At 36.4% G+C, this 26,633-nt stretch overlaps 1 protein-coding gene across 1 annotated transcript in view; it reads right to left on the bottom strand.

Moving 5' to 3' along the window:
• Positions 1-15,147: 15,147 nt before the first annotated feature.
• Positions 15,148-26,633, bottom strand: part of sv (paired box protein shaven) — a 432,076-nt gene continuing 420,590 nt past the window's right edge. Inside the window, exon 11 of the mRNA XM_017626900.1 lies at positions 15,148-15,386. Coding sequence (XP_017482389.1) covers positions 15,220-15,386 — 167 coding nt within the window. The 3' untranslated portion in view covers positions 15,148-15,219. The remainder of the gene's footprint in view (positions 15,387-26,633) is intronic.

The raw sequence follows: 26,633 nt of genomic DNA, 5'->3' as shown, positions 1-26,633 counted from the left end.
CTCCACTTGGTCTTTCTATCGCTGCACTATGTCCATGATGTTGTCATTTTCCAATCTTCTGCGCCATATACAAGCACGAGCATTATGAGTAACTTATAGAGTGTGGTTTTTGTACGTGGAGAGAGAACTTTACTCCTCAATTGCCTACTCAGTCCACTTGTTGGGAAAAGTGATTCTGCACTGGATTGCGATGCTGACAATATTATCGGTGTTAATGCTCGTTCCCAAGTAAACGAACTTCTCTACTTTCTCGAAATTATAACTGACATCAGTGCCGTGAGTGCCAAGGCGTTACTGTTTGTTTGATAACCAATCGCTTTGCTTTCATTATCCAACTTGGAAAGGCAGAACAGACTTCGCGGTTCTTGTCATCGGCATACGCCAGCAATTGCTCCTGAGCAGTGTTGCAGATCTTATTATCTTCTCCAAGATGAGGTTTAAATCATATTAAAGGGAGTCGCCCTGTCTGAAACACCGTTTGGTAGCTAACGGCTCGCAGACGTCTTTCCCAATTCTGACGGAGCTGGTAGTATTGGTCACGTATTCTAACACAGCCGTATCAGTTTCGCGGGAATGCCAAATTCAGACATCGCGGCGTATAGGCAACTCCTTTGAGTGATGTTGAAAGCGACATAGAAGTCGATAAATAGATGGTGAGTGTCGTCATTTTCTCGCGAGCCATTTCCATGATTTGGAGTTTTGTGAATACCTGGTCTATGGTGGCTTCAGTATTTCCCACAATACACGCGATAAACCTTGTACCCTATGCAGTTGGCGCGGGTTTGCCTTCTTGTGGATTGGTCAGAGCATAATTAAATTCCAGTCGTCGGGCATGTGTTCATGTGACCATATTCTGCATTTGATTAGCTCATCATGTATTTGAATAGCTCATCTTGTACTTGAATAGTCACATGCTGAAGCTTTGTTGTTTTTCAGCCGCATAATTGCTATTCACTCCTCGTCATAGTCAGCCGGGGGAACATCGACTCCGTCATCATCGACTGGGGTTTCGCGTTCGTCTTCTCCACAACTTTCAGTCCTGCTACCATTCAATAGGGTGGAAAAGTGTTCCCTCCATAATTTAAGTATGTTATGGACATCGGTCTCTAGGTCGCTATGGCAGTTCTTATAGGAGTTCGCTCTGGTCTTGAAGCTTTGGTTCCACTGCTCGCAAATGTCGGTTTGCTGAATTGTGCTCTCAGAGTGCATATGTGGGAGTTCAGTGGCGAATAAGTTGGCCGTCTATTGTGATAGCAGCTTTTCGACGCTGAGAATTGCTTGCACTGTTGGGTGCACATTTTTTGTTGCACAGAGGCGGGTGCGTATCTTGTCTGTAACAAGATAGTAATCAGAGTCGTTGTTTAGGCTTCGGAGTGGACGTCCGTTGAATTTTCGATCTGGAGACAGCCATGTAGCTTGATGGATCTTTTTATGCTTGAACCTAGTAGTGAATACTACCATGTTTCGGGCCCCGGCAAAGTCGATCAGCCTCAGTCCGTTGTCGGATGTTTCATCGTGGAGGCTGAATTTTCCGACGGTGGTTCCAAAGATCTCTTCCTTACCACCCTGCCCCACCGAAGCTTCCTCTCTATCTGCCGTGACCCAAGGCTCCACTCGGATTGGTTACCGCATCCCGCACATGGGTTGATCACGTTGCCCAGAGTGCGCGAACGAGGACGCAAGTGTCGGGATTGAGTGTAGCCATGCGTCTGTATCTGCATAGCCAGCGCAACTGCATACTCCCATTGCACTCCTCTCTATATTAAACCATTTGATGGATTTTGGACTCCACCAACAACGATCAGTTGATTTTAGAGACTTACTTATTAGTCAAGATTTACTCTGATAGCTATTAACATTTTAATAAAGAATTTGATAGATATAATTTTCGTCTTATAAGTCCATTTTAATGTGGTATTTTTTTCGTGGGAGCTGAAAATATCGATTGTTTTAAATAGTGTTGATGAATCATGCGTATCGAAAATATTTATTTTTATAATACATCAAATTTATGTTTTGCGAACATGATAACAAAATATTGTTTAATATATCTTTTTAATTCAATTTAATTTAATACAGACACATACATATGTACATATTAGTTAAATGCCTTGTTTTGTATTGATTTTTTGTAAAACTTTCTTTTTGTTTTATTTTTTAAAATAATTTGGTTTCAAAAGCATATTTACCTGACAATGTCTGTGGAATAACAGATTTTATAATACTGTCCTTTGAACATTCACTACATATGTGCAATACTTAAACCTATTTTATTAAGTACTGAAATGTTTTTGAATTTGAGTTTTTAGCATTACATTATCATTTACAAAATAGCTATTAACTACATAGCAAACAGGTCACTCAAATCTAACTACGAGTACATACAAACATATGGTTCCTTATGTACAAAATTGTGAGTTTTAATTGCTAAATCTTAACCTTTAATTATTAGGTCTTGCTTCATTAATCTAATTCATTGTTATAAAGTATTTTTATACTTACAAAAAAAAGTAATTTACATACGAAATTATTTAGCTGATTCATAAGGATTCATAACTAATCACATTGTCATAATGTCATATGTTACATAAAGGTTAAAAATTATTTAGAATAACTCACAGCATCTGAGAAGCAAATAAGTAATTGGCGCTTATTTATTTCCTCATGCTTAGCTGAGCTTCTCCTCTAGGCGCCTTGATAGTGCCACACAAAGGTAAAAGACCATCAGGTTTACGCCGCCTCGGAACGACAAATTGTTTAATGAGAAGCTTTTTTCATTGCTTTTTTAATTACAGAGGTTTGACATTGCCTGCCGCGGGGCGTCCGCTATTGGAAAACATTTTTTTTCGTGTTGCTTGGATCAGGTATCGAACCCTGCACATACGGAGTGGCACCTCCGACCACTCGGCCATGGCAGCCGCTGCACATCGACTACAAAAGAGTATCAATCGTTTTAAAAGGAATAGGGCATACTAACAGTCAAAATAAAGTTAATTACAGCTGTTTGACATAATTTTCAAAGGAATATCTGTCAAAAAAGCTGCACCTAACTTTAGAGTTGGCTTTATTTTGAATATGAATATGCCCCAATAACTTTATGACAATATGCGTGTTATGACACCGTTTCCATGTCTTTACAACACAAACGAGAAAAGCACAAACAAATATCTCACACACAAAAATGTCATAAACATAAATCACTCCGATAAAGAATAACACGGAATAGAAATATACATTTGAGTTGTATTTTATTACATTGCATGTATTTACTTTATTTTTAATTCACCTTCATAGTCAAACTATAAAAATTCATGATAAAAATTAAATTAAGTTTTCAATAATAAACTTTAATAAGTATAAAAAGCGTGGATTGAAAAAAAGCGTTTAGTTAAATTAATCCAAATAGTTTAATTAAGTATTTGATTATAGGGGTTGCATTTAAAATGGAAATAAGATCCGCAAAAAGGAAATAAAGTCCGCGGGTTTTATTTTTTTATTCCAATAAGAAATAACACCCACTGGTATTTTATCCTAAAAAGGAAACAACGCCGGTGCCTGATATTTCCGCGGGTGTAATTCACTCCACTTGCGTTGTACGCACACCGCAGTTAAACTGCATAACATTGCATTCACACCTTTTGGAAGTCAGCCATATTTATAATAAAAAGTGCATATATCTTCTCCAACCAAATTTTCCTAGGGAACCAAAAATAAACATTCTTTTGTCCTAGTTGATAGGCCCTTTATTCATATATGAATTTAATCTAAATGGATGCTGAAAACTCTCTTTTAGGGGATTCCCTTAAACTCAGAAAGTCTCAAACTGTGTAAAACTCGTAAGTTTACGAGGCTTTTATGGGAACGCCCCCTTTGTGAAAAGGTATAAATAGGTGCGTAAAGTGACTGTTTGACAGATCAACTAGGATTTTGTGAAGCAATTTTTGTTTCGTAGTATTTTACATAACATCTTGTCTCTATCACTATTGGCTAAAATACAATTAAAAATGCCGAAAATTTGCTGAAAACCTATGTCAATAGAGTAAGTGGATGAAATTCATTCATTTTATTCGCTTATTATTTTTTTCATTATTTAATCATACATTTTAGTATAAAAATTTCGTCCCCTCGGCAACACTGAAGTTTACGAGGTCGTTTGCGCATTAAATTTGTCTCGTAATTTTACGAGGGGCTCGTAAACAGAGCTCCATACAAATTTTGGCAGTTCTTCTTCGAGGCTTGTAAATTTACGAGCTTTAAGAGGGAAGACCCATTTTTATTAGCTTATATGTTCCATTTTTTTGACTGTGTCAATTGTGATAACTGTTATTCTTGTCTGAGTCATTTATGTTTGTGCGATTTTTCGTTTGTGTTATTTTCGTTTTTGTTGTAGAGACGTGTTAACTATGACACCCTGTGAATCCCCTCAATATGTATATCATACTGATATTTTATTTTATTAAAGCAGGCTTGCTTGTTAATTAGACAGTTTTGTTATATAGTGATTAGATTTATGCCTAAAACTATTGATATTTTTATAAACTTCTTAGCGATAAACTTTTACTTAGTTTATGTACCAAACAAGTAGGTAAATATTATTGAAGCTGTGACTAGTCGAGTTATCCAGTCAGAATTTTTACTAATACTCTCTGCCTTTTCGAACAATGTATGTATTATTATTTAATTTGAAAACGTGGCTTAACCTTTTTATAAATTTCTTATAATAACAGACTTAAAATACATCATTTTTATTAAAAACATTTTTGTTTGCCGTATTTTTGTGCTTAAGCACTCACACAAATATACATATACATACATTTGTACTACATAAAAGTTTTAAATTTCAGAAGAATTATTCCTCCTCATAATATGAAAACTTATCTTTGGATTTGTCAAAGTTTTCATGTTTTAACACATTTTCCATTTGTAAATATAAAAAACAAAATATCAAATTTTTATTCAATCAAACTACATACCCATTATTTACAGTTTCGTCCTTAAAATTTAAACATGATGACATGAATTTAATACAGCTACATATAAAATTTTAATTTATCTAAAGGAGAAAATTTAATTTCCCACATACGTAACTCCCTGGAATTGCTTTTTGTGGTAAAGTGTTTAGCTAAGAAACGAATGTGGAATTGAAAGGCAGGCGCTCCCACTTTCGCTTCTAGGAGCCAAAAATTTAGGAATCGCCTTAAGCGATTTTGGTCGATTTTTTACAACGCTTTTATCAACTTACAACAGTTTAGACAACAACCACGTCGATAGGTATCATATCAAAGAAGATGCAATTAGACACTAGAGGTAGATGTCTCCTTGCCGGAAGTAGTTAATCCTAGACGACGCCTTTTTCAACAGTATTTCAGAAAAACACAAATTTATTTCGGAAAAGGCCAGATGAATTTCAGAGACGCACAAACGTATTTCAGAAAAACCTAATTGTATTTCAGAAAAGCTCAAATGTATTTTAGAAAAGGGCAAATGTATTTCAGAGAAGCTCATATATATGTGTTTCAGAAAAGACCAAATGTATTTCAGAAAACACCAAATGTATTTCAGAAAAACACAAATGAATTTCAGAAAAGCACAACTGTATTTCAGAAAAGTACAAATGCATTTCAGAAAAATATTTTTAGAATATTTTTAACTAGGAAAGATTTTGCAATGTATCAATGTATTTCTCATAAAATCCATCTCAATAGCACGAGCGCAATCTGCAGTAGATATAGTTTCTTTCGCTTGCTGTATTATCTGATCCATGTACCCGCCTATTTTTACCTTTGACCATGCATTCTCAATGGGGTTCAACATCGGCGAGAGGCGCCAAAGGGTGGGTGACCAAGTTCAGCATGACTGCTGAGCTACCGCAGACCAACACTAAATGCAAGGTTGCGCATCTTATTCCATTTTTCTAAAAGCCCCCGAAGCCATTCGGCGGTGCTCATTTGACCTTCTCTGAAAAAGAAGCAGAAATACACTCGCAGGCAAACCTGCGGCAAACCATTGCAAATGTTTTGCTAGTTAAAAATATTTTCTGCAATACATTTGTGTTTTTCTGAAATACATTTGCCCTTTTCTGAAATACAATTGTGTTGTTCTCAAAATCATTTGAGGTGTGAGGGTTAGAATCATAAGGGTTTTTGAAAATATAAGTTATACCCATATTTGTATAGTTAAATATAGTGTTTATTTGGTGACAAAGAGATCCAAGTCATTTCGGACATTGTAGTGCCATCTATTGGCTGGGCAATAATCATTTCAAATGAATTTACCCAGAATTTACAATAAGTAATCAACTTTAACTTTAATTATCTCAAAACAATGTCAGACCTACTTAGATCGTTTTGATTCTAACCCCTTCAATTGTGTTTTTCTGAATTTCATTTGGATTTTTCTGAAATACATTTGGTCTTTTCTGAAATACATATCAGCTTCTCTGAAATACATTTGCCCTTTTCATTTGGATTTTTCTGAAATACATTGGGTCTTTTCTGAAATACGTATGAGCTTCACTGAAATACATTTGCCCCTTTCTGAAATTCATTTGGCCTTTTCCGAAATAAATTTGGAAAAGGTGTAGACATCAACCTCGTTGGTAGGTATCATATCAAAGAACATACAATTAGAGGTAAAGTCTGATAAAATACAATACTTACAATTTCCGAGTGAATTTTAACCCTTGCCAATTTGAATTCAAAGCGAGATAGATTGAAATTCACTCGCCAGTGAATTGCTGAACCTGGCTGAATGTATCAGAATTTCGTTGAATACTTGCGAAGATGTAACGCATAGCCCAGCAAAAAATTTCGAAGGGCTAGACGGAGGCGAACACGTGGTATTTGTCTCAGTGGGTGAATTTGGTGGCCTGACTTGGGAACCACTTGGGGTACGGGTGGCCCAGTAGGTAACCAGTTTAGAACCAGTTGGTGTGTAGTCTTTGGGGACAGTTGCTACCCAGTATGAGGCCAGTCAGGGACCAGTTGAAAATCAGTTTTGGATTATTCCGAAACTAGTTACATTCGTACACTTTGTGGACCAGTTTGTTGATTTGAGCTACAGTGGCGTTTTAAGGTATTTGAAGGCCTTCGAAGGTGTTTTTAACGTGTTTTTCGACGCTGGGAATGCCCTATTTTTGGGTAGCTGTCGCCCGTCGGCAGGCAATGGTAAAATGTTTAAAGTTTGCTCTAAAAAATTTTTGTTTAAATTTACGCATATAAAGAGAGGTAACCAGTTTCCTCTCCGAATGTGTGCAAATTTACACTCCGTGTAATAAAATTAAACACTGTGTGTTTACTTTTACATACAAAATTTGTCGAGTAGAGCAAAATTACACATAAAATGTTTGAAATTGAGAAAATATGAACACTTACTTTTAAAATTTCTTCAATTTTAAACATTTCATGTGTATATTTTAAACATCTCATCTTCAAAACCAAATCTTGAACATCTTGTGCGCATATCTAAACAGATCCTGGTTGAAAATTAAACACTGTTCAGTAGTAGTTTTACATGCACTTTTTAGAGTATACGTATGGATAATCCGCATTTTCGTGGTTAAATCCCAGATCTGTAATTAAATAACCAGTCATTCCCAATTCTAATAAGTAATATTAAATAACATTAACAAGCCGATGACTTTTCGGTGGCTAATCTAATTTAATGGATTATTTTTGTGAAATATACATTTGAACCTTCCATGGAAAATAGTAAACAAAAATGGTTAGAGAATAAATATTGATTTTCGAAGGATATTTGCTTACAGTTTCACAAAAACGAAGGCAAAGGCCCTCTTGTTACATTTGAACAGTTACTAACTGATAGCTAATCGGCCCTTCATGTCCAAGGCGGCTGTGCACAAACCCCCCCGAGGGTAGTTCAATAGCGGCCGCGGCTATGGGGCACCCGGCACTAAAGAGCCCATTTCGGGCATTGTAGCTGATAGGCCTGACGCCAAGCGTGGAGTCCTTAACCATCAAAGGGCTACGGCAACAAATCCTGCGCCAGTCGCCCCAGGGCGAAGAAGGAGGTTTGTCCGGCCGTGAAGGCGCAACGGGAGCGGAGATTCTCACAAAATTTGGCGACAATCCTGGAAACCAGGAACATAAGGAGCTGGTGGAGTGGGCTAAGGGCATCCTTGCCGTAAGCCTGAAACGGAAAGAGAGCATGGGCACCCCCGCGAACCCCGAGGCAGCTTCCAAAACTATGAGCTCAATGAGGCAACGGTCAGTGGACACCAGCACTGAGGGGGAACCTAAGAAGCTAAGATCCCTAAATTCTTCCAGCCCAATTATCTCTGCTCGGACACAAAGGGCCTTCAACGACGTCGCTAGTGGTACTAGTACTTAGTGATACGGGACACCCGGAGGGGAACCTGACGGCGGACAATTAGAAGTCCGTCCTTGTGGGCCTCTGGCGGGTCTACAAGAAGCTTCTGGGCAAAAACCCTTGAGAGAAGCTCTTATTTGTCCAGGAACCTTGGGTGGTATTTGTGGTCTTAATTCTAATGCGTATCAAGTCGCTTCAGCTCCTGTGGCAGGTAAGACTAGATCATGCTTTTAATTAAGAAAACGTTTTCTTATCTTCTACTCACACAGTTTAATGACGAGGACACGGTGAGCGTAAGCGTGACAGTACGACCTAAACCACTCTGGCTGGTCTCATCGTACATGGTACACGACCATGTCACTTAGCCCCCGATCTGGTTGCGGGAGCTTGCGAAAGAGGCCAACAAGAAGAAGTTTCCCATCGTCATCGGAACCGATGCGAACGCATATCATTCGCTGTGGAGATCCACGGACACTAACAATCGGGGTGAGTCTTTCATCGAGTTTAGTTTTTCAAATAGCTTATGGGCTGTTTTTGTTTACGCGTAAAAGCACATTTAGCTACNAATGCACATTTATCCATAAAAAATTCGTCACCTAAATGCAACTGCACTTCTGCATTAAGAATTTAAATGCTAAAAGCAACCCTGTGATCTCCGAAAAATACCACGATTCGAACTTGGTTTAATGAGAAAAGGTGGCAACATTGCTTTTTCGAGTATACAGTTGCTAGCTGCGTTTCAGTAATCGCCGTTCGAAATTTGATTTACACTATTTGAGTAAAAAAAGTCAAGCAAATTCAACATGGATGTGATACTGACAGAAATCTTGATCAATTTGTGATCAACTATTTGTTTTGTTTCATAACTAATTAAGGCAATTTTAATTGACAGCACCGATAAACGAATATATAACCAAACAAATTTTCGGTTATGGTTAAAACAATTAAAGTTTTTGTATTGAATTTTTTGATTAAAATTCCTCATTTTCAGTGGGGTTTCTAGCATATTATCTTCTCTGTGTGAAGTGATCGTGATAGATACGGATCTGAGTAATCGACTGGAACACGGCTGTTTGTCAAAAGCATACGATTTCGAACTCGCTTAAATGTATATTTGCTAAATGCGACAGCATGAACGCTCTTCGAAAATATAAGTTCCAAAGTGCTAAATGTTGCATTTTAAATGCAGCAAAAACGCTTCATTAGCAATTTGCAATATAGGAAGTAGGCCAATATTTGTAACCTCAAACAGAAAGGAGGTACTAGAAATGTGTCTTGTGTCAGATAGCTTCCTAGAAAATATTAGTGAGTGGCATGTCTCAAATGACCACTCCTTAAATTTCAGGATCTCTTTCGAACCACCATCTTTTTACACTTACAGAAATAGGAGACTAACCGACTGGAACAAGTTCAGGAATATATTATCGCACCTGCTTTCTAGAAGCGTTTCTCACAGTAAGTCTCGCGTACCGATAACATCTGATGAAGCGGAATCTGCAGACTTCCAGCATGTTTCTTTAGGTGGACTAGATTCATCGGAAAAAATTTAAGAAGCAGTGGACCATATCACAAAAGCCTGTAACGCGGCTTTTTCCGCCTCCTGCCCTATCATAATTCCGAAGGGGAAAAAGAAGCCACACTGGTGGAACGAAGAAATCGCCTCCCTGAGGAAGGAAAGCAGGAAGCTTAAGAAATTTCAAGCGAGAAATCAAAAGGGCTCAGAGGACAACATGGAAAAACTTCTGTGACAAATTGAGGAATGNAAGCAGGAAGCTTAAGAAATTTCAAGGGAGCCATCAAAAGGGCTCAGAGGACAACATGGAAAAACTTCTGTGACAAATTGATGAATATTTAGAAGCCAACCGTTTACGGAAGGTATTATCAAAGTGTCCCTTTTCTACCCGGTTATATCCAGAGGCCAAACGGCGAGTAGACTTCACCTCTTCCTGGCAGCACCGTAGCGTTCAATAACCCGGCTCCGGCTCTAGGACCATTTGCGGCGGGGGAAGCCAACATAACCCACGGGAATGTGAATAGGGTTATAAGATATTTTAAACCTTTCAAATCCCCTGGAGTGGGTGGCATTTTCCCAGCGGAGCTGCAAGAAGCATCTGACATATTATGCCCCAACATAACGGTAATCTATAAGGGTTTTCTCAACCTGGGACATATACCAAAAGCATGGACATTGGCGAAGGTCGTCTTCATACCTCTCATGTGAAGCCCAACGATTTTCGATCAATCTTCCGTTCTTCTTTCTTCATAAAGGTCCTGGAAAGGATACTGGTCACATTCATTCGGCAAAAGATGGATCCTAAGGATCTATCTGACTTCCAATATGCCTACTCGAAAGGAAAATCTGTGAAAACTGCCCTCCTCAAAATAGTTTCCGATATTAAAAAAGCCTTGGCATTCAAGGACCTAACATTAGGGATCTTTCTAGACATAGAAGGTGCCTTTAATAATGTCCTCCCAGAAGCGATTACATCATCTATGCTTCAGATTGGACTGGATCGACACTGGCAGACTTTGTCCGTCTTCTGCTCGATCGGAGAACTATCTATTCGGAGATGGGTGCAGCTCACATCATAAGATAAGCGACAAGGAGCACTCCTCAAGGAGGAGTACTCTCACCACTCCTGCGGAATCTTGCGATAAACACCCTACTCATGCGCTTACAGAGCACTGGCTGCAACACTATTGCATATGCCGATGATCTTTTCCTACCTGCAACTGGTAAATACCCACAAATCCTAGGAGGACTGTTGCAGAACGCCTTGAGTATCGTGAAAACCTGGTATAGAGAATACGGACTGAACGCCAACCCGGCTAAAAGGGTCACGGTTCTCTTTACACGGAAAACAAAAATCCCCTTATTTCAACTTCCTACTTTAAACGCCGTAGCGCTGTCGTTCTCTAATGAAGTGAAATACTCGAGCGTCATCTTGGATAGGAAACTGACCTGGAAACGCAATGTAGAGGAGCGGACCAAGAAGGCCTATGCCTGCAAAACGGCTATAGGCAAGAAATTAGAGCTGGAGAAACATCGATGTTTGGCAGCATCGATGGTTTCGATGTTTGAATGAAAAATAAAAATTTGAGAATTAAGCTGAGATCCCACGATTGCCGCAATACACCAATTATTGCCTCATTTTATGCCCCAATCGTGTGATTTCACAATAAATTGACTCATGCGGCAATAGAGGCCGATATTGTGCTTACAATGCCCAATCAAATACAACCCATTTGCGGCAATCGTGTGATAACTCGATTGGCAATCATGGGGCAATGAAAATTTCAAAATTGCGGCAATATTTATTGTGTTCTTGTGCGGCAATTGAAGTGAACAATACACAACAATATTTAGGCTGTTTATTTATAATTTACTTTTTTGCTTCCTTCTGTGTCCAAAAATCACTGAAATTAATATCCTTGTTTTCGGAAGCAACATAACTTTTAATTTAATTTGTATTCAAATTATAATTTTTCTTGAAGTCCGATGACGGAATCTTTGCGACATATACCATCACTAGCAAAACTCATACGAGAAGAATACGAAAGATATTTTATGTCACCAATTGGCAAACTGCCATGACAGTATAAATTTATTAAAAAGAAAAAATTAAAAGTTCCATACAGCCCAGACGAAACGGTAGAACCTCAACATTTTGACCAGTTTTGACTATTTTTCTTCTATTTGTTTAGTGTTCATTATTTTTCTATAAAAGTATAGGTCATTGTCTAACAAAACCGCATAAATTGCAAGCTTTATACAAAAATTATAAAAATTTCTTAAATTTTTGAACACAATTGCACGGGTTTTAATTTCGATTTCTAGAAAAAAAAATTGTTATTCAGTTTTATAGCTCATTAAAATTTAGTACAATAAGGTGCAAGTTTGAAGTTGCTAAAAAATCCTGTCGATTTTTTATAATTTTTTTAGCAGGCGATTTTTTATAATTTTTTTGCATAACAAATTTTTTTCTAGAAATCCAAATTAAAAACCATTGAATTGTGATCAAAAGTTTAAGAAATGTTTATAATTGTTGTATAGATTTGAAATTTTTATTTATTTGATTTTACTTGTAATTAATAAAAAAGCAAAATTAAAAAGAAAACCAAAATTAAAAAGAAAACTCTTGTAACTTGAACTCCACATATTTAGCACGTTGCAGTTATCGTCGAAAAATAAAAAAACTGTACACTCAAGCTTCTAAATAAATGCGTCAGTTTTCATTGGGCTCAAGTTGTTGCTTCTTTGCTTTCAAACAACAAATATGCATAAAATTAGCCCACAATATATAAATTAGATGAAATTTTCTTTTTTTTAAGAATACGCCAGTTTTACACAACAAAGAGCAAAACAGAATTTAGAAGTCAGCGCAACATCTTATTGTCACGATTGCCGCATGCTAGAACAATCGTGTGATAAATTTGGGGCAATTATTGTCACTATATTGATTTTCACCAACTTGCGGCAATCAAAATTGTATAAAAAGAGGCAACCGTGTGATTGTATAGAATTTGATTGGGACAATTTTTTTATTGTGCTCCAATACAGCACAATAAAAATTGTTCCAGATTGGTGCATTTGCGGCAATCGTCTGATCTCAGCTTTAGGCTATTGAGCCTTTCACTTCGTAAATTTTCGCTTGGGAATAAATTCTAATATATAAAAAATGCCCATAAAATATAGAGTTTAGTTTTTTCTATATTTAACTTGAATATAAGAGATTATAATGCTTTTCTTCCTTCAAGGACTTGAGGTCAAAAACTACTTATGTATAAATGAGACACCTTTTTAAAGTCTTTTAAAAATTATTAAGATTTTTGCTGACGCATGAGTAATTAATTTCAATATAATAAATTGTGTTTAATGCTTTTGTCTCTTAAAGGGCTCGATATCAAAAATTATTAAAAAAATCGGCACCTTTAGCAAGGCACCGTATGTGTGTGTGCAACCTTTTGTAATGGAGTATCAAAACTAATGTTAGTAGTGAGCAAACCTTTAATTATTGAATCATGTAAAAACGTACCTCATGATTTTAAAGTAATTTAAATATTATTAAGATTTTTGCCGACTTATGAACAATTGCATAATTTTACCTTTTTACGCGCCAACTAAATGTAGGTTTGCAATTCGCAAAAGCATCGATGTTGAGCAAAAAACATCCATGTCAGCAGCTCATATTAAAACATCGATTCATCGGTGTTTCCATCGATGTTTCTCCAGCTCTACAAGAAATGGGGTCTCAACCCCCAAATTTTTCACTGGATTTACACAGCAGTGCTACGTCCTATATTATTCTATGGCGGCACAGTCTGGTGGACATCACTGGATAAATCGCTCACAAATTCTAAGCTTACCAAGGTGCGCTACCATCCACACCCACCAAAGCTATGGAAACACTCAAACTTTCTACCCTTTTTGGAAAGCTTCAGGTGAGCTGCAGTGCAGTAAGAATAAATGCACTGTAAAAATGGAAAGACACCAGACTCGGTCACACCAACATTCTAATCAACTACCCCGACACTTTCAGGTCCCCAGATTATACAACACCACTGATGGAGGTCGACTATAAGTTCTCCACTCGTATTCCTTCGAGGAAGCACTGGGAGGACGACTCGACCTAGGGCCTCCAAGATAACTCCACAGCCATCTACACGGATGGATTCAAACTAAATGTAAGAGTAGGGAGTGGGATACACTCCTGGGAGAAGGACCTCTGACTAGATCTCTGCATTAGGCTACCAGACCTTTGCAGTGTCTTCCAAGCAGAACTCGCGGCTATTGAAGAGGCAGCACTCTGACTTATCGAATCTTTCATAATATTTCTTCAGTAACTATATACTCCGATAGCCAAGCGGCTGTCAGGTCTCTGGATTACTGCATGATCCCATCTATAACTGCGAGAGAATGTAGGAAATTCCTTAACTATTTAGCTTCAAGGACATTCAAGGTAATTGTGCGGCGGCCGAACTTGCTAGGAAGGGACCCACCCTGCCTGACGTCAACTCCTCTTATGCAGCGGGCATACCTCAATCTACCTGTAAGACATGGCTCAGGACATTCTTCGTTGAGAAGACAAACAAAAGATGGTCGGAAGAACCCACGCGTGGGACGACTCGACAAGAAAAGATCCGACGCACTCATTGGGTAAGAAAGCCCTCTACTGAGAAGATGCTCATTTCACCACCACCTTTTTGTCTGTCTTGCCGATCTAAGTGAAGCAGGCATTCACGAATTCTCGCTCTTTCTGAATCTAACCAACTGGATTTACTTCTAGATAACGGACGGGTTCGAATTCGAGCTCTCAATTGGTATCACAACGGATCCACTGGGTCTAAATGTGCCTCGCTTACGTTGGATGAAGGCAGCGGCTTCAACCTAACCTGACCTAATCATTAAATTTGTACCTGGTCTGACTAAGTATGTAAGCAGGTAGAATAATTTCTCTTAACCTAGTTATATAAGTATGTAGATCTTCATATATGTATAGATACATACATATGTAAAAATAATTTCGAAGGATTTTATTTTTTTATTTTAGGTAAGAGGAAGAATATGGAAATTTCGTTGGAAAGTGTTTCCATTCAAAAGACTCACTTTGACATTACCGAGGACAAGATATTGTTTTTTTTTTTCAAGCGAATCCTCTGCTTCGCGTATGTATATCTGTGTGTACATATGTATGCATATCCAAATATAAAATTATTGCATTGTGTGTACACATTTTTTGTCATAACTATAAATTCGTATATACATAAATACGTACATACATATGTAAGTATGCATACAAATACAAGGTATTCGTTTAAATTATTGCAGCGGTACGAAATCGTTAGTATGTATTGATTTTGTGAATACAATTTAGTACGGTTCTTAAGCTACTACACCAAGAATATGCCAGATGTTTCCGATTTTGTGCACGCACTTCCAGTTGGCGAAGCAGCAGATGCTAATGAATTCGCACGAGTTGCTGCTAGTGGTGATCGCATGTCCTGATTTAACACAGCCGAAGTTTGACTTTGGCTACCTTCATAATAGTACGAAGAATCTTTAAGGAAGAAGAAAAAAACATTGAACAAATTTATTATAAAATTGCTTTTACAAGATATTAATTACATTTAGCAAACTTTGATCATAATACATATGGTTCCATAGCCTCAACCACTAACCAACAAAAATAATAGGGGTATTCTCGAAGTCTTGCAATTTGAACAGATTGAACGAAATGCAAAAATACTATCCCAAATTTGCAAGAGTACGAGAGCACCACAAGGTTTATATATGTTACCGGCCACACCCGATTTTACGGCTAAACTTGTTTTGCCTAGACCAAACTAGTTCTACCAACATGCGATAGGATATACCGGTTTAGCCTAGATAAACTGGTCTTCCCGAAACCGGTTTGGACAAACCGGTTAAGTCTAGGCTGAACTAGGTGATCCTGATATTAATGTACTTTCCAGTTTAAACTAGTGTGGCCTATGTTAATTGTGGGTGCAGAGATGATGGTAAATATGCCGTATCTCGGATTGCTTAGCATGCATTTGACAAGTAGTAGATCGTACATATATAGTTTCTGTCCTTTTTATGAGTAGGAAATGTAATGATGCACTTCAACGTGTGTTATTTTAGACATTATCCAGTAAAAACTAGTATGTAGCAATTTTACTGGAATTTTTACTGGCTGCCGGTTTCTTACAAAACTTGCAAGAAAATAGCAAAGTAGGGGAAATTGCGAGAGCGAAAACGACAGCTTAACTTGCAGGTTTTACTGGATTGTTACTGGATACATTTGTAATAGTAACTATTTGCTAATAAATAATACAGCTGATGGCATGATGCTGAGTGTAATTCACACTAATAAAGGAATTCTTTGTGGGGCTGTTATAGTTCAAATTTATAAAAAAAAGTAAGTGCGCCTGGGCTACACTGGAGAAGTGAAACTTACGTTACATATCTAGCTTACATCTCTGTTTTTATCTTTTATATCTTTGCTTTTATCCTTTTCTTCATCTATATATTCTCCTAGATGATGTGAGGTGCGATGACGTGATAAGATGCCATGTGATATAATGTGAAGTGACGTGATAGGATGGTATGTCATGCCAAATGATGTCATATCATGTGATGTTCTGATGATGTCACAGCAAATTGAACTATGTACAATTCTTTGTGCCAAAGCGAATTAATATAAGGTGTTAGCAGGAGTACAAAAACATAAATTTGGATGTATTTTGTTTTTGCTTTTGCGGCGTAAACTGTCAAAATCTGTAAGAGTGTGTTTGGAAGTGCAAAAAAAAATATTTCAATTTGACTTTATAAGCCGTGAGGTGAAGCACATACACAAAATCAGCTGATATAAATAGTAACACAACCTTATATAAAAATGTCTTGGTTTGTGCTGTGCATTCAGTAGTTTGTAATTTTTGCATATTTCATATTTTGATTTTCAATTCATCTTTATTCAGTCTATGATTAAAAATCTTACAGACTAGATTACACAGATTACAAAAATAAGTATTATACGATAATAGTGTTAACATAGCAGTGCATGAACTAAACCTAAGAGTAAAACGATTCAAGCGTGGACTTAAATAAGGATCTTGATGATGAAAATTCGATATCGATCTTCTTAGAGATGTTATTAAATTCCGAGAGCGCTCTAAATATAGGCGCTAACGAATAGAAGTTTGCCTTAACTACACTAAGATAAAAGGGAGGTTGAGATCGTAAGGTTCTGTGAGGAACATTGAAATTTATTAGCTCTAGTAACTACTCAGGGCAATTGATCTTCCCACAGACCAAATCAAAGAGAAACATAAGAAGCTGAATAATTCTTCTTTTTTCTAATGACTGCAAATTTATTAGCTGACAGCGGGCCGCATAGGGCGGAAGCGGGTCGGAAAAATTAAGTGGTTTTGATTCAAACTCAAAGGGGCGGATTTATAGTCAAAATTAAATTGATACTTAAAGTTAGTTGTAGCTTCTGGACAAAAATTTAATGGGTTGTCTGTCAAAAAAGTTCCAATTAACTTTGGGTGGGATTTTGTATAGAGCCGCACTCTTTATTATAAGGAAACCAGGCAGAATTAACCAATGATACCTGGGGAAGATGATTTAGGAGGCATCCTTTTTAACAAAAATGCAAATACGACCGCCTAGGCATCCTCAAGAGGCCTTAAAAAATTACCAAAAATCAAAATTTTTACTTGCGTTTGCACAAGAAACCCTTGATAAAAGAAAATGGACGGTAGCTTTGAAATCAGAGGGTCCTATTCTTCCATCTCAATCCCCGTTTTGACCAAAATCGGTCGTCCGTGTACCAACTTTAAAAACCAACTAAATTTTGAGTATGAATAGATGCGCCCCAAAACATTATTTGGACAATTTAAGTATTTGAGAGGTGTATGAACTACATAAGTATCGATTTAAGTATATCATAAAACATTCGCAAAATTTTTATTTTTATCCATTTTGTTATCAATGTTTTCATAGATTTTGTAATCGATATTTTTTATAGATTTAGACATCGATATTTTTTATAGATTTTCTTATCGATATTTTTTACCGATTTGGGTATCGATGTTTTTATCGATTTTGTTATCGGTATTTTAATATATTATGTTACGGATGTCTTTATTTATTTTGTTAACGATTTTTTTATCGATTTTGATTTCGAAATTTTTATTGATTTGGTTATCAATATTGTTATTGATATTATTATCGATTTTGTTATCGATACAAATGCTGTGACATCATATGACAGAACATCACATGATATGACATCATTTGGCATGACATGCCATCCTATCACGTCATCTCACCTCACATCATCTAGGAGAATATGTAGATGAAGAAAAGGATTAAAGCAAAGATATAAAAGATAAAAACAGAGATGTAAGCTAGATATGTAACGTAGGTTTCACTTCTCCAGTGTGGCCCAGGCGTAGTTACGCTTTTTTTTTTGTAAATTTGAACTATAACAGCCCCACAAACAATTCCTTTATTAGTGTGAATTACACTCAGCATCAAGCCATCAGCTGTATTTGTTACTAGCAAATAGTTACTATTAAAAATGTATCCAGTAACAAACCAGTAAAACCTGCAAGTTAAGCAGTCATTTTCGCANTTGAACTATAACAGCCCCACAAACAATTCCTTTATTAGTGTGAATTACACTCAGCATCAAGCCATCAGCTGTATTTGTTACTAGCAAATAGTTACTATTAAAAATGTATCCAGTAACAAACCAGTAAAACCTGCAAGTTAAGCAGTCATTTTCGCACTCTCAATTTCCCCTACTTTGCTATTTTCTTGCAAGTTTTGTAAGAAACCGGCAGCCAGTAAAAATTCCAGTAAAATGGGTTCATACTATGTATTTGTCAATGTTATTGTGGCTTGTTAACATTTTATTTTTAATATTTTTATTGAGCTTTGTACCACTATTGTTTATTAGCAAAAATTGAAAAAGCAACAAAGTCTAAGCGGTAGAAGTTATAGCACTATTTCGGAGATCACCACATCTCCTCATCAGACTTCTTTTTTCTAGACTTCAGCAGGGATCGAACCTGCGTATTCGATGTTCAAAGTCAGAAGCGTTAACCACTGAGCTATGTACATCCCGTAAACTCTTGTTGCTAATTCATTTTCCTTATTCAACCAACTACTATCAAGTGCAGCTGATTTGCCGCTATTTAAACTCGACAGCGTGGTTGTTGTTGTCAATTCTATACATCCATTTGCTTATTTGCTTTTTTGTATAGTTTCAGGCAGGCTCTTCCTAAACTATGTATTTGTCAATGTTATTGTGGCTTGTTAACATTTTATTTTTAATATTTTTATTGAGCTTTGTACCACTATTGTTTATTAGCAAAAATTGAAAAAGCAACAAAGTCTAAGCGGTAGAAGTTATAGCACTATTTCGGAGATCACCACATCTCCTCATCAGACTTCTTTTTCTAGACTTCAGCAGGGATCGAACCTGCGAATTCGATGTTCAAAGTCACAAGCGTTAACCACTGAGCGGATGTACACACGTAAACTCTTGTTGCTAATTCATTTTATTTCGGAGATCACCACATCTCCTCATCAGACTTCTTTTTTCTAGACTTCAGCAGGGATCGAGCCTGCTGTGTACATCCGCTCAGTGGTTAACGCTTGTGACTTTGAACATCGAATTCGCAGGTTCGATCCCTGCTGAAGTCTAGCAAAAAGAAGTCTGATGAGGAGATGTGGTGATCTCCGAAACAGTGCTATAACTTCAACCGCTTAGACTTTGTTGCTTTTTCAATTTTTGCTAATAAACAATAGTGGTACAAAGCTCAATAAAAATATTAAAAATAAAATGTTAACAAGCCACAATAACATTGACAAATACATAGTATGAACCCATTTTACTGGAATTTTTACTGGCTGCCGGTTTCTTACAAAACTTGCAAGAAAATAGCAAAGTAGGGGAAATTGAGAGTGCGAAAATGACTGCTTAACTTGCAGGTTTTACTGGTTTGTTACTGGATACATTTTTAATAGTAACTATTTGCTAGTAACAAATACAGCTGATGGCTTGATGCTGAGTGTAATTCACACTAATAAAGGAATTGTTTGTGGGGCTGTTATAGTTCAAATTTACAAAAAAAAAAGCGTAACTACGCCTGGGCCACACTGGAGAAGTGAAACCTACGTTACATATCTAGCTTACATCTCTGTTTTTATCTTTTATATCTTTGCTTTAATCCTTTTCTTCATCTACATATTCTCCTAGATGATGTGAGGTGAGATGACGTGATAGGATGGCATGTCATGCCAAATGATGTCATATCATGTGATGTTCTGTCATATGATGTCACAGCATTTGTATCGATAACAAAATCGATAATAATATCAATAACAATATTGATAACCAAATCAATAAAAATTTCGAAATCAAAATCGATAAAAAAATCGTTAACAAAATAAATAAAGACATCCGTAACATAATATATTAAAATACCGATAACAAAATCGATAAAAACATCGATACCCAAATCGGTAAAAAATATCGATAAGAAAATCTATAAAAAATATCGATGTCTAAATCTATAAAAAATATCGATTACAAAATCTATGAAAACATTGATAACAAAATGGATAAAAATAAAAATTTTGCGAATGTTTTATGATATACTTAAATCGATACTTATGTAGTTCATACACCTCTCAAATACTTAAATTGTCCAAATAATGTTTTGGGGCGCATCTATTCATACTCAAAATTTAGTTGGTTTTTAAAGTTGGTACACGGACGACCGATTTTGGTCAAAACGGGGATTGAGATGGAAGAATAGGACCCTCTGATTTCAAAGCTACCGTCCATTTTCTTTTATCAAGGGTTTCTTGTGCAAACGCAAGTAAAAATTTTGATTTTTGGTAATTTTTTAAGGCCTCTTGAGGATGCCTAGGCGGTCGTATTTGCATTTTTGTTAAAAAGGATGCCTCCTAAATCATCTTCCCCAGGTATCATTGGTTAATTCTGCCTGGTTTCCTTATAATAAAGAGTGCGGCTCTATACAAAATCCCACCCAAAGTTAATTGGAACTTTTTTGACAGACAACCCATTAAATTTTTGTCCAGAAGCTACAACTAACTTTAAGTATCAATTTAATTTTGACTATAAATCCGCCCCTTTGAGTTTGAATCAAAACCACTTAATTTTTCCGACCCGCTTCCGCCCTATGCGGCCCGCTGTCAGCTAATAAATTTGCAGTCATTAGAAAAAAGAAGAATTATTCAGCTTCTTATGTTTCTCTTTGATTTGGTCTGTGGGAAGATCAATTGCCCTGAGTAGTTACTAGAGCTAATAAATTTCAATGTTCCTCACAGAACCTTACGATCTCAACCTCCCTTTTATCTTAGTGTAGTTAAGGCAAACTTCTATTCGTTAGCGCCTATATTTAGAGCGCTCTCGGAATTTAATAACATCTCTAAGAAGATCGATATCGAATTTTCATCATCAAGATCCTTATTTAAGTCCACGCTTGAATCGTTTTACTCTTAGGTTTAGTTCATGCACTGCTATGTTAACACTATTATCGTATAATACTTATTTTTGTAATCTGTGTAATCTAGTCTGTAAGATTTTTAATCATAGACTGAATAAAGATGAATTGAAAATCAAAATATGAAATATGCAAAAATTACAAACTACTGAATGCACAGCACAAACCAAGACATTTTTATATAAGGTTGTGTTACTATTTATATCAGCTGATTTTGTGTATGTGCTTCACCTCACGGCTTATAAAGTCAAATTGAAATATTTTTTTTTGCACTTCCAAACACACTCTTACAGATTTTGACAGTTTACGCCGCAAAAGCAAAAACAAAATACATCCAAATTTATGTTTTTGTACTCCTGCTAACACCTTATATTAATTCGCTTTGGCACAAAGAATTGTACATAGTTCAATTTGCTGTGACATCATCAGAACATCACATGATATGACATCATTTGGCATGACATACCATCCTATCACGTCACTTCACATTATATCACATGGCATCTTATCACGTCATCGCACCTCACATCATCTAGGAGAATATATAGATGAAGAAAAGGATAAAAGCAAAGATATAAAAGATAAAAACAGAGATGTAAGCTAGATATGTAACGTAAGTTTCACTTCTCCAGTGTAGCCCAGGCGCACTTACTTTTTTTTATAAATTTGAACTATAACAGCCCCACAAAGAATTCCTTTATTAGTGTGAATTACACTCAGCATCATGCCATCAGCTGTATTATTTATTAGCAAATAGTTACTATTACAAATGTATCCAGTAACAATCCAGTAAAACCTGCAAGTTAAGCTGTCGTTTTCGCTCTCGCAATTTCCCCTACTTTGCTATTTTCTTGCAAGTTTTGTAAGAAACCGGCAGCCAGTAAAAATTCCAGTAAAATTGCTACATACTAGTTTTTACTGGATAATGTCTAAAATAACACACGTTGAAGTGCATCATTACATTTCCTACTCATAAAAAGGACAGAAACTATATATGTACGATCTACTACTTGTCAAATGCATGCTAAGCAATCCGAGATACGGCATATTTACCATCATCTCTGCACCCACAATTAACATAGGCCACACTAGTTTAAACTGGAAAGTACATTAATATCAGGATCACCTAGTTCAGCCTAGACTTAACCGGTTTGTCCAAACCGGTTTCGGGAAGACCAGTTTATCTAGGCTAAACCGGTATATCCTATCGCATGTTGGTAGAACTAGTTTGGTCTAGGCAAAACAAGTTTAGCCGTAAAATCGGGTGTGGCCGGTAACATATATAAACCTTGTGGTGCTCTCGTACTCTTGCAAATTTGGGATAGTATTTTTGCATTTCGTTCAATCTGTTCAAATTGCAAGACTTCGAGAATACCCCTATTATTTTTGTTGGTTAGTGGTTGAGGCTATGGAACCATATGTATTATGATCAAAGTTTGCTAAATGTAATTAATATCTTGTAAAAGCAATTTTATAATAAATTTGTTCAATGTTTTTTTCTTCTTCCTTAAAGATTCTTCGTACTATTATGAAGGTAGCCAAAGTCAAACTTCGGCTGTGTTAAATCAGGACATGCGATCACCACTAGCAGCAACTCGTGCGAATTCATTAGCATCTGCTGCTTCGCCAACTGGAAGTGCGTGCACAAAATCGGAAACATCTGGCATATTCTTGGTGTAGTAGCTTAAGAACCGTACTAAATTGTATTCACAAAATCAATACATACTAACGATTTCGTACCGCTGCAATAATTTAAACGAATACCTTGTATTTGTATGCATACTTACATATGTATGTACGTATTTATGTATATACGAATTTATAGTTATGACAAAAAATGTGTACACACAATGCAATAATTTTATATTTGGATATGCATACATATGTACACACAGATATACATACGCGAAGCAGAGGATTCGCTTGAAAAAAAAAAAAAATCTTGTCTTCGGTAATGTCAAAGTGAGTCTTTTGAATGGAAACACTTTCCAATGAAATTTCCATATTCTTCCTCTTACCTCAAAAAAAAATAAATCAAATCCTTCGAAATTATTTTTACATATGTGTGTATCTATACTGAAGATCTACATACTTATATAACTAGGTTAAGAGAAATTATTCTACCTGCTTACATACTTAGTCAGACCAGGTGCAAATTTAATGATTAGGTCAGGTTAGGTTGAAGCCGCTGCCTTCATCCAACGTAAGGGAGGCACACTTAGACCCAGTGGGTCCGTTGTGATACCAATTGAGAGCTCGAATTCGAACCCGTCCGTCATCTAGAAGTAAATCCAGTTGGTTAGATTCAGAAAGAGCGAGAATTCGTGAATGCCTGCTTCACTTAGATCGGCAAGACAGACAAAAAGGTGGTGGTGAAATGAGCATCTTCTCAGTAGAGGGCTTTCTTACCCAATGAGTGCGTCGGATCTTTTCTTGTCGAGTCGTCCCACGCGTGGGTTCTTCCGACCATCTTTTGTTTGTCTTCTCAACGAAGAATGTCCTGAGCCATGTCTTACAGGTAGATTGAGGTATGCCCGCTGCATAAGAGGAGTTGACGTCAGGCAGGGTGGGTCCCTTCCTAGCAAGTTCGGCCGCCGCACAATTACCTTGAATGTCCTTGAAGCTAAATAGTTAAGGAATTTCCTACATTCTCTCGCAGTTATAGATGGGATCATGCAGTAATCCAGAGACCTGACAGCCGCTTGGCTATCGGAGTATATAGTTACTGAAGAAATATTATGAAAGATTCGATAAGTCAGAGTGCTGCCTCTTCAATAGCCGCGAGTTCTGCTTGGAAGACACTGCAAAGGTCTGGTAGCCTAATGCAGAGATCTAGTCAGAGGTCCTTCTCCCAGGAGTGTATCCCACTCCCTACTCTTACATTTGGTTTGATTCCATCCGTGTAGATGGCTGTGGAGTTATCTTGGAGGCCCTAGGTCGAGTCGTCCTCCCAGTGCTTCCTCGAAGGAATACGAGTGGAGAACTTATAGTCGACCTCCATCAGTGGTGTTGTATAATCTGGGGACCTGAAAGTGTCGGGGTAGTTGATTAGAATGTTGGTGTGACCGAGTCTGGTGTTTTTCCATTTTTACAGAGCATTTATTCTTACTGCACTGCAGCTCACCTGTAGCTTTCCAAAAAGGGTAGAAAGTTTGAGTGTTTCCATAGCTTTGGTGGGTGTGGATGGTAGCGCACCTTGGTAAGCTTAGAATTTGGGAGCGATTTATCCAGTGATGTCCACCAGACTGTGCCGCCATAGAATAATATAGGACGTAGCACTGCTGTGTAAATCCAGTGAAAAATTTGGGGGTTGAGACCCCATTTCTTGTAGAGCTGGAGAAACATCGATGGAAACACCGATGAATCGATGTTTTAATATGAGCTGCTGACATGGATGTTTTTTGCTCAACATCGATGCTTTTGCGAATTGCAAACCTACATTTAGTTGGCGCGTAAAAAGGTAAAATTATGCAATTATTCATAAGTCGGAAAAATCTTAATAATATTTAAATTACTTTAAAATCATGAGGTACGTTTTTACATGATTCAATAATTAAAGGTTTGCTCACTACTAACATTAGTTTTGATACTCCATTACAAAAGGTTGCACACACACATACGGTGCCTTGCTAAAGGTGCCGATTTTTTTAATAATTTTTGATATCGAGCCCTTTAAGAGACAAAAGCATTAAACACAATTTATTATATTGAAATTAATTACTCATGCGTCAGCAAAAATCTTAATAATTTTTAAAAGACTTTAAAAAGGTGTCTCATTTATACATAAGTAGTTTTTGACCTCAAGTCCTTGAAGGAAGAAAAGCATTATAATCTCTTATATTCAAGTTAAATATAGAAAAAACTAAACTCTATATTTTATGGGCATTTTTTATATATTAGAATTTATTCCCAAGCGAAAATTTACGAAGTGAAAGGCTCAATAGCCTAAAGCTGAGATCAGACGATTGCCGCAAATGCACCAATCTGGAACAATTTTTATTGTGCTGTATTGGAGCACAATAAAAAAATTGTCCCAATCAAATTCTATACAATCACACGGTTGCCTCTTTTTATACAATTTTGATTGCCGCAAGTTGGTGAAAATCAATATAGTGACAATAATTGCCCCAAATTTATCACACGATTGTTCTAGCATGCGGCAATCGTGACAATAAGATGTTGCGCTGACTTCTAAATTCTGTTTTGCTCTTTGTTGTGTAAAACTGGCGTATTCTTAAAAAAAAGAAAATTTCATCTAATTTATATATTGTGGGCTAATTTTATGCATATTTGTTGTTTGAAAGCAAAGAAGCAACAACTTGAGCCCAATGAAAACTGACGCATTTATTTAGAAGCTTGAGGCTACAGTTTTTTTATTTTTCGACGATAACTGCAACGTGCTAAATATGTGGAGTTCAAGTTACAAGAGTTTTCTTTTTAATTTTGGTTTTCTTTTTAATTTTGCTTTTTTATTAATTACAAGTAAAATCAAATAAATAAAAATTTCAAATCTATACAACAATTATAAACATTTCTTAAACTTTTGATCACAATTCAATGGTTTTTAATTTGGATTTCTAGAAAAAAATTTGTTATGCAAAAAAATTATAAAAAATCGCCTGCTAAAAAAATTATAAAAAATCGACAGGATTTTTTAGCAACTTCAAACTTGCACCTTATTGTACTAAATTTTAATGAGCTATAAAACTGAATAACAATTTTTTTTTCTAGAAATCGAAATTAAAACCCGTGCAATTGTGTTCAAAAATTTAAGAAATTTTTATAATTTTTGTATAAAGCTTGCAATTTATGCGGTTTTGTTAGACAATGACCTATACTTTTATAGAAAAATAATGAACACTAAACAAATAGAAGAAAAATAGTCAAAACTGGTCAAAATGTTGAGGTTCTACCGTTTCGTCTGGGCTGTATGGAACTTTTAATTTTTTCTTTTTAATAAATTTATACTGTCATGGCAGTTTGCCAATTGGTGACATAAAATATCTTTCGTATTCTTCTCGTATGAGTTTTGCTAGTGATGGTATATGTCGCAAAGATTCCGTCATCGGACTTCAAGAAAAATTATAATTTGAATACAAATTAAATTAAAAGTTATGTTGCTTCCGAAAACAAGGATATTAATTTCAGTGATTTTTGGACACAGAAGGAAGCAAAAAAGTAAATTATAAATAAACAGCCTAAATATTGTTGTGTATTGTTCACTTCAATTGCCGCACAAGAACACAATAAATATTGCCGCA

Source organism: Rhagoletis zephyria, unplaced genomic scaffold (assembly GCF_001687245.7).
Source record: "Rhagoletis zephyria isolate East Lansing unplaced genomic scaffold, Rhagoletis_zephyria_1.1 Rzeph_scaffold_00067, whole genome shotgun sequence".
NCBI lineage: Eukaryota > Metazoa > Arthropoda > Insecta > Diptera > Tephritidae > Rhagoletis > Rhagoletis zephyria.
This window is presented reverse-complemented; position numbering and strand designations above follow the sequence as displayed.